General features: G+C 38.3%; 1 protein-coding gene across 10 annotated transcripts in view; it reads right to left on the bottom strand.

Annotated features, from left to right (window-relative positions):
* The window catches only part of Mllt10 (MLLT10 histone lysine methyltransferase DOT1L cofactor), a 121,473-nt gene that overhangs the window by 78,203 nt on the left and 29,421 nt on the right, over positions 1-13,849 (bottom strand). For 9 of the 10 annotated variants that reach the window (XM_090319002.1, XM_090319000.1, XM_090319003.1 and 6 more), the window contains one exon: positions 5,600-5,709. The exons of the other annotated variant lie outside the window; for it this stretch is intronic. In XM_090319002.1, coding sequence (XP_090175128.1) covers positions 5,600-5,709 — 110 coding nt within the window. The remainder of the gene's footprint in view (positions 1-5,599; positions 5,710-13,849) is intronic. 10 annotated transcript variants of the gene reach the window in all.

The following is a 13,849-nucleotide window of genomic DNA, read 5'->3' as shown; positions in this document are numbered from 1 at the left end:
GAGAATGTGGATGGAAAAGAATCCCTAGAGGGCATATCAACTAATGCAGCCATTATGGAAATCAGTATGGAAGCTTCTCAAAAAAACTCAAAATAGACCCGACCTTTATGACTATGACAAATACAACTATTGGACATATATCCAAAGTATAAATCAATATCGGTTTATATATAATATTGTATATACAAGTATATGCATCAAGAAAAAAAAACTTATCTAGTCATGATTTTGAAAGTGCTGTTCACAAACCCAAATTGTAGACTCAGTTAAGGTACCATTTGGGGGAAAATTGGGGAAACACAAAACTGGGAGCGTGGCCTAGTGGTAGAGCACTTGCCTAGTATGTATGAAGCCCTGGGTTCAATTCTTCAGTAACACATACACAGAAAAGGCTGGACGTAGTGCTGTGGCTCAAGTGGTAGAGTACTAGCCTTGAGAAATCCCAAGGACAGTTCTCAGGCTCTGAGCTCAAACTCCAGGACTGGACAAAAAGATAAAGAAAAAACCATTGGCAAGATATCAGTGGCTCACACCTGCCATCCTAGCTACTCAGGAGGCTGAGATCTGAGGATCACAGTTGGAAAGTCTATGAGATTCATCTCAAATTAGCCACCAAAAAAGCCAGAAGTAGAACTGTTGCTCAAGTAGTAGAGTGTTATATTTGAAAGGAAAAAAAAAAAAAAAAACCCTCAGGGACAGAGCCCAGACCCTGAGTGTAAGCCCCACTAGCAGCACCAATAAATAAATAAATAAATTTATTTATTTATTTTTAGGGGGATTCGTAATGGAGCTTAAATTCAGGGCCTGGGCCATGTCCCTGAGCTCTTTTTGCTCAAGGCTAAGGCTCTACCACTTTGAGCCACGCTCTACTTCTGGTTTGTTGAGTGGTTAACTGGAGATCAGTCTCACGGGGATTTTCTGCCTGGGCTGGCTTTGAACCATAATCTTCAGTTATCAGCCTCCTAAGTTGCTAGGATGACAAGTGTGATCCAACCACCAATGTCTGGCTTCCTGGGTTTTTTTATTTGTTCATTTTTGTTCACTCTGCCAATTGAGCCACAGCACTACTTTCAGCTTTTCTATGTATGAAGTACCAAGGAATTGAACCTGGGTCTTAGTGCATGCTAGGCAAGTATTCTACCACTGGCCCCCTTTTTTGTTGTTGTTGTTGTTTTCTTAAGTAGTCATATTCAATTATATTGAAGAATGCCCACTGAATCATTCACATATTCATTCATTCATTTTTATGGGGCTAAAAAATGAATTCATGGTCTGGGAGACACAAAGCAGGCATTCTATCAATGAGCTAGATCCCCCGCCTGAAAATGACCTTAATAGAATATGCACACTAAAATTATTTGGAGGTGATGAAGTAAATTGGTACTTTACTCTCAACTGGTTTAAAAGGAAGGACTCTGCACTAGTCCTACAAGGCTGTAGGACAGTCTGTAATTTCAAAAGGGAAAAGGAAAAACATTGTTTTTGGTTTTTTGTCAGTAATGGAGCTTGAACTCTGGGCCTGGGTGCTGTCCCTGAGCTCTTCCACTCAAAGGCTACCACCCTACCCCTTGAGCCACAGCGCCACTAGGAAAAACATTTTTAACAAATATAACACACACATATACAGAAATATTTTCATTGCGCAGAATTAAAGGGAGAAACAGTAAGGAAAAGAAAATTAGAACTTCTGCCTTAGAAAAACACAACCTGCTGCAATAACAAAAACTTCATATTAAAGTTAAAAGGCAAATGTTTAAAAGCTGGGGTATGGGGCCTAGAGTTTGGCCTAGTGGTAGAGTGCTTGCCTAGCATGCACAAAGACCCGGGTTTGATTCCTCGGTACCACATACATAGAAAAAAGCCAGAAGTGGTGCTGAGGCTCAAGTGGTAGAGTGGTAAGCCTTGAGAAAGTCCAAGGACAATGCTCAAGCCCTGAGCCCAAACCCCGGACTGGCGAAAAAAAAAAGAATATGTGTCTTCCATGTTCAATCTCTATATCACAAAATAACAAGAGCAAATAAGTAGTTTTGGACAAAACTATAAGTAGCAAATTAAGAATATTAAGAAAATATGCAAAAAGCAGAAAAAAATATCAAATGAAATGTATTTATGTATACAAAGTTATAAACTGAAGAATTCAGGGAGCATAATGTTAAATGTCTTTATGTCTCAGGAAACACTTTCTATAGTACCTTGTCAGATTGTCTATATATAAAATGATTTATTTTACAGCTTGATGAGTACTTTACATTTTTTATGTAAGAACACTTCAGTTGTTCTATTACATGTGATTGATTTTAACAAATCTTATGAAACTTCTATCAACTAGTTATGAGTTCTATTCAGTCTTTCATGATTAAAATTCATCATTAAAGTTTTATGTTTACCTTTTTACTTAAAAAGCTATTTTGAACTTTTGTATAGATATAACCTTGTTCTATGACAGAAGAAAACTCTTAACTGTCTCAAAACAAAAATAATGTTTGTTGGAAGTATGTTTTATTTTAGTATGGGTTACCATTACTGTAGTTGTTTAAGGTAGATACTCGACATTTAAGTGCAGTTTATCAATTTAGAAAATCATTAAAATTTGGGGGGGAGGGAATCTCATAACACACATTTAAGAAATAAAGTTACATTAGCATAAATAAATAAACATGCAAGGGCAATTAACATATATGAAGAACATCTAAAAGCATTTTTAATGGTAGCACACAGAGCACTTAACATGAAACGTGGTTAGGAGCAATTTTACACACTACTAATGTAGTATGAGTTGGCAACTCCATCATAGAGGGCAATTTTACACAAAACAATGAAGCTTCCCAAGTATTTTTCACACCGTTGACACAGATTCTAATGGTGTAAAGTACATGCCAGACACTTAACTAGACTGTCCAATAATAAGGCACTGCTAGCCAGTGACTCCTGCCAGTAATCAACAAGCTAAACAATAGAAAAGGAGGTCACCCTGAGCCACAAAACACTAGCCATAGTAAGAATAGGTCACTTAAGTACTAATTACAGTTTATTAAATCTAGTAACACTAGTAGCTTAGGAAAAGCACCCAAACACTAAGTTCAAGCCCCAGGACCAGAAAAAAAAAAAAAAAAAAGAAAAGAAAAAACTACATATACATATATATGTATGTTAGGATTAATAAATTACAAAGAAGTAATATAGCTCAGTAGCAGAGCACTTGCCTGCCTACCATGTGCAAGGCCCTAGGTTTGATGCCAACAGAAAAGGATGGGAAGGAGGAAAGAGGGAGGGAGAGGGGAGACTCAAAAAGTGAACAATATAAATAAACCTATATATAGGCAAAATACACAGAAGAAAATCAACAAGTATCTCAATAGAAGCTTTACAAAAGTTTTTGTCAGAGGCCGAGAGTTTGGTCTAGTAGTAGAGTGCTTGCCTAGCATGCACGAAAACCCGGGTTCACTTCCTCAGAACCACATACATAGAAAAAGCCCAAAGTGGTGCGATGGCTCAAGTAACAGAGCTCTAGCTTTGAGAAAGCCCAAGGACAGTGCTCAGGCCCTGAGTTCAAGTCCCAGAACTGACCAGAAAAAAAAAAAAAAAGTTTTGTCAGCCAGGCATTAGTGGCTCACATCTGTATTCCTAGCTACTCAGGAAGCTGAGATCTGTAGTTCAAGTCCAACCTCCTCAGGAACGTCTGTGAGGCTCATCTCCAATTAAGAACCAAAAAATCTGGCTCATGCCTGTAATCCTAGGTGCTCAGGAGGATGAGATCTGAGGATCAAGGTTCAAAGCCAGCCTGGGCACAAAAGGACCTGAGACTCATCTCCAATTAACCTCTAGAAAATGGGAAGTGGAGCTTGGCTCAAGGGTAGGGTGGTAGCCTTGAGCTGAAGAGCTCAGAGACAACACCTAGGCCCAAGGGTAGGATGGTAGCCTTGAGCTAGGAGCTCAGGGACAGAGCCCAGGCTGAGTTCAAGCCCCAAGATCCACAAAAAAAATAAAAAAAGGGGGAAGGGGAGACAGTGGTTAGGAGAAGAGAGCGAAAATTTTTGTCCTATCCTTATACTCTCCAATTCCAAATGTTTTAATAACTTTAGCTACATACGATTTTTAATATGAAAGTATCTGGATCTCAAAATTGACTACAATGAATCTTCCAAGATGAAATATTTACCTTCACTTAAATATTACTATATTTAAAGCCACATGTATAACAGAAAACCTTCCAAAGAAGAGAACAGTGGAATAATAATGTAGATATACTAATTTTGCTAGCGCTGAATTCAAGCCTTCCTCCTCTCTCAACTTCACTTGTACCTGGGACTACAAATTGACACCACAGCACTCAGGTAAGGTGTTTTTGTTGTTTGATTTTGCTTCTTTTGTTTTTGTCAGCCATGGGGCTTGAACTCAGGGCCTGAGCACTGTCCTTCGGCTTTCTCAAAGCTAGAGTTCTACCACTTGAGCCACAGCGCCAGTTCAGGCTTTTTCTATGTATGTGGTACCAATGAATCGAACCCGGACTTCGTGCATGCTAGGCAAGCACTCTACCACTTGTCCACACTCCCAGTCCCATTGTTTTTCCATTTAAAAGCCAAAAGCAAAATCAAATTTTGACATATAACTTTGAGAGAAGCTATGTAATTTTCTGGTACAGAGTTATTAGGATTTTGTTTGTTTTGTGCTATCCTGGGGCTTGATCTCAGAACGTGAGCACCATTCCAGAGCTTTTTGTTGTTGGTGGTCATGGGACTTGAACTCAGGGCCTGGGCTCTTTCCTTGAGTTTTTTTCCCCTCAAGCTTAGTTAGGACTTTACCACCTTGAGCCATAGCACCACTTTCAGTTTTTTTGGTGGATAATTGGTGAAGTCACAGGCTTTCCTGCCTGGGCTGGCATGGAACTGTGATTCCCAGAGTTTAGTCTCCTAAGTAGCTAAGATTACAGGCTTTCCACCACCTGTACAGGATTATACCAGCATCCCACTATTCTGAGCTTTTTTTCTCAAGGCTGGCACCCACAGCTCCATTTCTGGCTTGTCTCACAAGCTTCCCTTCCTCAAACCATCCTCTTCAGAAGTCTGCCTTCTAGGTGGCTAAGGATGACCTACCGACGCCTGCCTTAGAATTATTTTGTAAGAAAGAATGCATCATACTATAATGAATATGTGACAACTAAAGATTAACTGAAATCTAATAAAACTCTGGCACTCAAAAAAGCAAAAATGGTCACTATTTTCTTTCTTTTGGGGAGAGGGAGGGGCTAGGGGATTTGAACTTAGGGCATTATACTTGCTAGATAGGTATTCTCTACTTGAGCCAGGCCTCCAGCCCAAGGACAGTCATTTTTAAAGGACAAATATATAATGATTAAAATATCCCATAAACATTAAAAAAATGACACAATTTTGAGTTTTTATAGTCCCATAGTCTTAGTAACATGTTTTAATAACTGCATTGTAAGACTGTAATTCTATTTTTCCCCCAAATCTCTCTAGAATTTTTAAGCTTAAAAGTTTAAAAAAAAAAGAAAAAAAAGAGCCTTTACTTTCCATCTCCTAATTTTAAAGCAAAAAAACCTGGTATTCAAACAGTAATAAAGTAACATCCACTGTACCTTATTGTAACGATCATGTGGAACAGACTGTAAAACGATTGGTTCCATTGTAGAAACATTGGCAAATTGTACCTCTGGAATATACAGGGCACAAACCACATGAGCCCAACCTAAAAATAAATAAATAAATATAAATAGGTAGGCAGGTAGTAAGCATTTTTAAAATTTTTATCAAAAATGAAGTTAATGCTTCTGGAAAAGAGCTTTTTAAGATGACTAAGAAAAGGAACTACAATGACATTTCATTAGTTCTGCACAATAGCCAAACCACCACAAACAAGGGTTGCTAATCACTTCTCCTTTCTTCAATACTATACAAAACAATATAAACAAGAGCAAGTGTGTCTCCCTAACTTTGCCAAAGCTGGCACTCTACTGGAAATCCACTTGCCTCCATCTTCTTGGGTAGTTATATGCCAGATGCCAGGTCAACACTACTCTTGGAAACCACTTTAAACAGTTGTAGTGGAATGACTCAGTGGTAGTCTACTTACAAAGCTCTAGGTTCTATCCTCAGACTTGTGATGAATGGGTGGGTGGAAGGGTTTATCCAGTTTATACTTCAAATGTTTTAAGGGCTGTGGGTGTAGTTCATTGATCAATCACTTGCCTATGCAAGGAGATGTAACTTAAAGACAGAGAATTTGCCTAAAATAAAAGTGGTCACGGGTTCAATCCCTAGCACTTCAAAAACAAAAAAGCTGGGCATTGTTAGCTCACACCTGTAAACTGAGCTATTCTAGAGGCTGATATCAGGATCTACGTTCAGGGCTAGTCCGTCCCCCCACCCCCACCCCAGTTGTCTGTGAGACACATATCTCCAATTAACTACTCAGAAAATGCTAGAAACAGCATTGTGGCTCAAGTGGTAGAGTACCAGCCGTGGGCAGAAGTAGCTCAGTGAGAGTTCTCAGGCTACTTTCAAATCCCAAAACCAGTAAAAACAAACAAACAAGCAAAAAAACCAACTTTTAACATTTTTAATCATATATCAATAATTTTATAGTATTGTAATGATTTAAATTTATATTATCATCTTACTCTTTTGTAGCCATTTGAAATATTTTCACAATTGATACTGAATATCAATGTTTCATTTGTTTTAAAGATGACTGAAGATAATCAAAACTAATAGTGAAAAGTTAGTATAAAATTATAAAATCAACTGGACATACAGTTCAAGTAGTACAGTGACTGCCTTATAAAGCACAAGTCCTAGAGTTCAAACCCCAATACAACAAAGGGAAGGGGAAAAAGAAAAAAAAAAAGAACCAGTAAACTCCTCATTCCTTAACAACTCTATAACTAAAGGACTAAAAGGGCAGCATTGAGAACAAAGAAGTACTTAAGTCCTCCATAGACACTCCGGTTCTTTCAACATCCCACATTCTAAAACCTCATTAGGGTAGTACTAGACTACAGGTATCCTGTAAATAAAAAAAGGAAAATAACAAGTCAGCCACAAGTAATCTATGCAATGTGTTAATCAGAATTTCCAAAACAGCCAAATGTACCAAACTTGAGAGAAGACACCATAAATGAAAGCTGGCAGCAACAAGAAAATCAAAACTGATCTGTCCTTTACAGATAGCAGATAAAAGTTTTTAAATAAGTAAAGGTCATGTAATTTTGTGGGCAGGGATGGTAGGGGGAAGGAAGGAGTAATCATGTCCAAAAGAAGAAATGTACTCAATACCTGACTTACAAAATGGTAGCATTCTGGACAACACCCAATGATAGCAATAATAAGTGTGGGGTGGGGATGGGGGGAAGTTTGGCTTAGTGGTAGAGTGCTTGCCTAGCATGCACGAAGATCCAGGTTTGATTCCTTGGTACCACATATATAGAAAAAAGCCAGAAGTGGTGCTGTGGCTCAAGTGGTAGAGCTCTGACCTCGAGAAAGGCCACGAGCAGTGTTCAGACCCTGAGTTCAAGCCCCAGGACTGGCAAAAAAAAGTAAAAGTTTTTAAATAAGTATACTTGTGACAAAATATGCATAAAGCAGAATTAAAAACTGCTTCTAAAAACTGAAAATTAAATAGAAATTCTAAAGGAAAAATCAGAAATTAGGAACTCAATAGAAGATTAACCATGTTCTGAACATGGATGAAATTAATGGACAACAAAGTAAGTGAGAAGAAAATACACACAAGGCAGATCAGATATGAAAATGATAAATACCTTTAACATACATGTAGTGAGGGACATACAAGACTATGACACAAAAAATGAATACTAAGGGGACAAGGAATTTGGCCTAGTGGTAGAGTGTTTGCCTAGCATGCACAAAGACCTGGGTTCAATTCCTTGGTACCAGATACATAGAAAAAAGCCAGAAGTGGTGCTGAGGCTCATACTAAGGGGACAAGGAGTTTGGCCTAGTGGTAGAGTGTTTGCCTAGCATGCACAAAGACCCGGGTTCAATTCCCTTGGTGCCAGATACATAGAAAAAAGTCAGAAGTTGGGGCCGGGAGTTTGGCCTAGTGGTAGAGTGCTTGCCTAGCATGCACAAGGACCCGGGTTCGATTCCTTGGTACCACATACATAGAAAAAAGTCAGAAGTGGTGCTGAGGCTCAAGTGATAGAGCTCTAGCCTTGAGAAAGTCCAAGGACAGTGCTCAGGCCCTGAGCTCAAGCCCAGGACTGGCCAAAAAAAAAAAAAAAAAAGAAAGAAAAAGAAAAAAGCCGGAAGTGGTGCTGAGGCTCAAGTGGTAGAGCTCTAGCCTTGAGAAAGTCAAGGACAGTGCTCAGGCCCTGAGTTCGAGCCCAGGACTGGCAAAAAAATAAAAAAGAAGAAGAAGAATGCTAAGGGGGCACTGGTGGTTCATGATCAGGAAGTTAAGATCTGAGCATCACAGTTGAGGGCCACCCAGACAGGAAAGTCCATCAAACTCTTAGCTCCAATTAAAATCAGGAAACTACAAGTGGCACTTTGGCTCAAAATGGCAGAGTACTACTCTTGAGCAAAGGAACTGAGGGAAGCACTCTAGCCCCAAGTTCAAACCCCACAACTCAGACAGACAGACAGACAGACAGACAGACAGACAGACACACATACACACACACACTCACAGGTAATACCTAAAAACTTCTAGTATAAGTCCGCAAGCTACTGAGTATAGAACTACTAAAACTCGAGTAAATAAAACCAAATCCATACCAACCACATTAAAAACTTGTATAAATATAATATAAACAAACAGCAAATTATCAAACAACTATATAAACCAAAAAATACTTTGGAAAACATTACAAGAATACAAGAAAATTTTCTTCAGATAATAGGAAAAATGTTGCCCAAAGCTTTGAGTTGAACAACTAAATGACAGTTTTTAGTGGATACTGACCATATAAAATAGTAACGCCGGGCTGGGAGTTTGGCCTAGTGGTAGAGTACCTAGCATGCACAGAGACCTGGGTTCAACTCCTCGACACCACATAAAAAGCTGGAGGTGGTACTGTGGCTCAAGTGGCAGAGCTCTAGCCTTTAGAAAGCCTAAGGACAACGCTCAGGCCCCAAGTTCAAGCCCCAGGGACGGGCAAAAAAAGAAAAAAGAAAAAGAAATAGTAATACCTTATTTCATTAAAAATGCATAGATTCTTATAATTGTTTATATTAAAAAGTAAAATACTGCCTGGTAGAGTCTTTGGAATATATAAATTGAACTCAAACTATTTTTTTAAAAGATTGGAAATTTGGCAATGTAGCTTAGTGGCAGTGTTTGCCTAATATGTGCCAAGCCCTAGGCTTGAGACTCAGCACCAACAAAAACAAAAGGAAAAGAACATAAAAGTAAAAATATATCTAGAAGCTGATGGCTCACACCTGTAATCCTAGCTACTCAGGAGATTGAGATCTGAGGACTGAGGTTCAAAACCAGTTCAGCAGGAAAGTCCATGTGATTTTCATCTCCAATGAACCACCCCCTCCCAAAAAAAAACTAGAAATGGAGCAAGTGCACTAATTTTGAGTAAAAAAGATAAAGGATCAATCCCAGGCCCTGAATTCAAGCCTCAATACTGACATCGTGCATGCATGAATGTGCACACATCCACATATTATATATTTATATATGTATCTAGTATATATCCTATATATAATAACAGCAAAACGTTTTTAGTACAAAACATACGGTGGAGAAGGCAACTCCAACAGAATATAAACATTAAAAAAATTAAGCAGGAATTCACAAAGTCCATCTTATCAGCACTCACTCTGGAAAACAAGAAAGGCTTGCAATAACCAAGAGAATACTGAATTTAAAAACAGGAAATCTTTTCCACCTTTACCTTCCCTTAACCTGTACATACCATCTTAGGTTAAAGACATAAGCTACTTCCCTGGTCTCTGATTTCAGAAGGAACAGGGAAAATTACATGCAAAGAATTCTCTCCAACCCTATTCTAAAGAGTTGGTCTGGGGGAGGCAATGTGTTTTCTTCTCTAAAACACATTCAGAACAGATAAGTGGTACTTCATATTACTCTACAGCATATAACATAAAGAGCATGACATATGATAAGACTGCTAAAACCCTAGAAGAAAAAAGTAGGGAGAAAGATTTTCTGGGAAACTGGTATGCCTAAAGTAGAGATTATTAATCCCAGAAATGATTTGAAAGACTAAACTTCCATCTTTGGTTGGAATCTCAGTACAGTGCAAGCAGAAAGTGAGGGCCAAGAACAAGGCATAAAGCACTGAAAGAGTATCTCCACACATCAGCAAACACTGTAAGAAATGTTCCAGTTTTTGTTTGCTCTCTCCCACTATCTGGCAACTGATATTCAAGGAAATCTTTGTCAAAACAATAAATGAAGACAAAGGAAGATACACAGGTTTCCACAATTATATGTAACAAAAAACAGACATTGATGTCTTTATATAAACAGCCTCATAGCTAGTCTGTCTATATTCCTTGGAACTCAGGAAGCTGAGAACAAAAAGATTACATTTTGAAGTCAGTTCTGGGAGGAGAGCATGTGAGAGGCAATCTCCAAATAACCAGCAAAAAGCATAGTTAAAGGCATTGCTCAAATGGCAGAATGCCAGCTAAATAAGAATATAATGCCCTGAGTTTAAAAAAAAAAATCAAAAGCAGCTTTCAGGGCTTGAGTATGTATTCAGGGTAAGGGCACTTGTCAATCTTGTGCAAGGCCCTGGGTTCAGTCCTCAGCACCACAGGGGGATAAAGGTTTTGACATAAAGCAAGCAGCAAAATTAAACCAGACTGGGCCGAAGAAAAAGAAAATGAGCAACCTTGGTGATAAGCTGATTACAATTATCTAGTCTGAGGAGCTCTGGATAAAAACAAAACTGTGTCTAAGAAATCTGTAGGACACAATCACACCTACAAATGTATGTGTAATGGGATATCCCGAAGCAGAGGAGCAACAAAAAAAACAGGTATAGAGAAAAATGCCCAAATTTGCACAACATATAAATGTAACTTATTAAAAGCAAAGCAAAAAAAACAAAAATCTTGAAAACAATGAAAGATGCTACTTAATACATACAAGGAATATTTAGCACAGTTTCAAATTTTCAGTGGATTGATTCACAATTTTTCAATTTTGCAATGTCAAGACAGTAGAATGCACTTAGTAAGAATTATACTTGAAAATTTAGAATTGTGAGCTTCTACCAAGCTAGTAATACAAACCACACTCTTACAGAGGCTACAGTACTCAAATAAGCTATGGTAACATGAGGCAAACAGCCAATATTCAAGCTATTACATTCAACAGTTTAAATCTAGCAACATATTTTCAGTTTAAGTTACAGTCACATACAACATAAAAATATTTCAGAGACAAATGTACAACCGTGGTCCCCTAAGACTGTTATGCAGGGAAACACTTCCTATGGCATAGTAATGTCATAGCAATCAAAATATTCCAGTATAATACACTGTGAAACACTTGTGGTGATGCTAACCTAAGCAAACTTGCTATACTGCCAGTTGTATAGAAATATGTGAAACAATGTATACCACATAATTCTTAACAGTGATAATAAAATTATCTTACTAGTTTATGTATTTATTGTATTAAACATTTTAGAGTTTTGGTGTTTTTGTTATTTTTCTGCCAGTACTGGGTCTTGAACTCAGGGCCTGGACACTTTGCTTGAGCTTTCTCAAGGCCAGTGCTCTACCACAAGCCGCAGCACCACTTCTGGCTTTTTCCTGTGTATGTGGTACTGAGGAATCGAACTAGCACTTCTTGCATGCTAGGCAAGCACTCTACCACTAAGCCACATTCCTGACCCTACAGTTATTTTAAAGTACACTTGCACACATTAAAAGAAACACTGAGGCTGGGATATATGTCAGTAGTTGAGAATTTACCTAGTAGGTATGGGGCCCAGGTTCAATTGCTAGCATCATTTGTTTTGAAAAGCTAATATCCTTAATATGTGGTTATTAGATCCAAACAGTACAAGACCAAGGATTCAATATTTGCAAACCCAATGCTATGGACATGGTACTGGAAATATAAACACAACTACATAGACATAAAAATCTATGACTCTATAGACATAATGTTTTATTACATAGATTAATATGTATCTATGACATACAATCCCTCAGCCTAATTTTAATTATGTTCTAAAATCTAAGTGCCAGTGATTGTATATAGGTTCCCTTCTTGAATACTTGTTTAACACGTCATTTGAAATATGATGTAAAAATCAATGTTAATAAATTCTTTAATCAAAAAAAAAAAAATAAAGCTAACTGTAGTCCAGGCACCAGTAGCTCACACATATAATCCTAGCTACTCCGGGAGGCTGACATCTATGGATTTCAGACAGCCAGAGCAGAAAAAAAAAAGTCCATGAGACCCTTGTTAAGCACCAAAAAAGCCAGCAGAGCTGCGGCTGGAAGTGACAGTGCATTATTAGCCTTGAGCTAAAAACTCGGGGACAGCACCTAGGGCCTTAGTTCAAGCCCCAGGAACAGCAAAAAAGCAAAAACAATTATTTACAGCCCAGGAGCTGTAATTACACGCCTGCAGAAACAGTTAATTACAGCCCAGGAGCTGTAATTACATGACTGCACTCCTACTCAGGATACTGAGATCCAAGGATCAAGGTTCAAAGCCATCCAAAAAGAAATGTACTTTTTACCTGACTTATATAATATTAACCCCTCTATAAATCAATGCTATAGTAACAATTTTTAATTAGAAAAATTCAAATTCAGTCCAAGTATAAAATTCGGATTCTTACCTCCAATAAATTGACAAAGACACTGTTTGCAACTATACTGGTGGTACTTCTAACATTTGTTATTATTGGGTTCGTTTGCAGAGCTGACGATTAAGCGTAGGGCCTTACATGTGCCAGGCAACAATTTTACCTCTCTATTACATTCCTCACCAAGGAAGCAGTATGTGGAAGGACAAGACAATTATGTTCCACACCTAGACTAACATAGGTTTCTGAGCTACTTTGTGAGTGTTGAAGGCAGAGCCTCAACCTTACTAGGCTGCTATTAGATAGCTAGAAAATGCTTCCAAACATATTTTTTTTTACTATTTATTTTTAGGATAATGTCCCTCCTCCTTCTTGGACACATCTGAGCTGAGATCTTCCTACTTCTGCGTTTCCCTTTGCTCCAAGTGTCCAACACTACATACAATTCCTCTTCATAGAGAGAGATTCTCAAAGACATTTCCACCTGGGTTAGCCTGACACCTATCTTCTCAATCCCAGTCTCACAATATCTTACGATGAAAGGCATGGACCCCTGCGACATTCTTCATTGAAAAAGAGGGTCTAAGGAGCCTATCAGCCACCAGGGGACCAATTTGCAGGGTGAAAAGACAAACCAAATTTATCAACAGAGAATAAGAAAATCTTTATCAAAGTAGAAGATGTCCTTTTGCAATTAAAATTATTCTGGGAAGATTTAAAAGTATTTATTGTCCTTCACATGGCCTGATAAAAGAAAAGCTGAAGCTTCCCAAGGATTTGTAGATATGGCAGGTAAAGGTTCTGGTACAAGGATGTTTGTCCCCATTCCTCTCTTGCACATGCCAGCTTTCTGCCCTTCCACCAGACACCATGATAAAGCACAGCAAGAGGGCCCTAAGAGATGCTCTTCCAATTTCCTTCCATGCGCCAAATAAACTCCTTGCTATTGCATAGAAAGAGAGAGGGTCTAAAAAACATTTCTGTACAGGCTAGCCTCAAATACCATGATCCTCCTTTTCTCAGCTACCTCAAGCTAGATTACAGGAGTAAGCA

This window comes from Megascapheus bottae, chromosome 26 (assembly GCF_031878675.1).
Source record: "Megascapheus bottae isolate mThoBot1 chromosome 26, mThoBot2.hap1, whole genome shotgun sequence".
Classification (NCBI taxonomy): domain Eukaryota; kingdom Metazoa; phylum Chordata; class Mammalia; order Rodentia; family Geomyidae; genus Megascapheus; species Megascapheus bottae.
The sequence above is the reverse complement of the archived record's forward strand: the minus strand, read 5'-3'. Positions and strand labels throughout refer to the sequence as shown.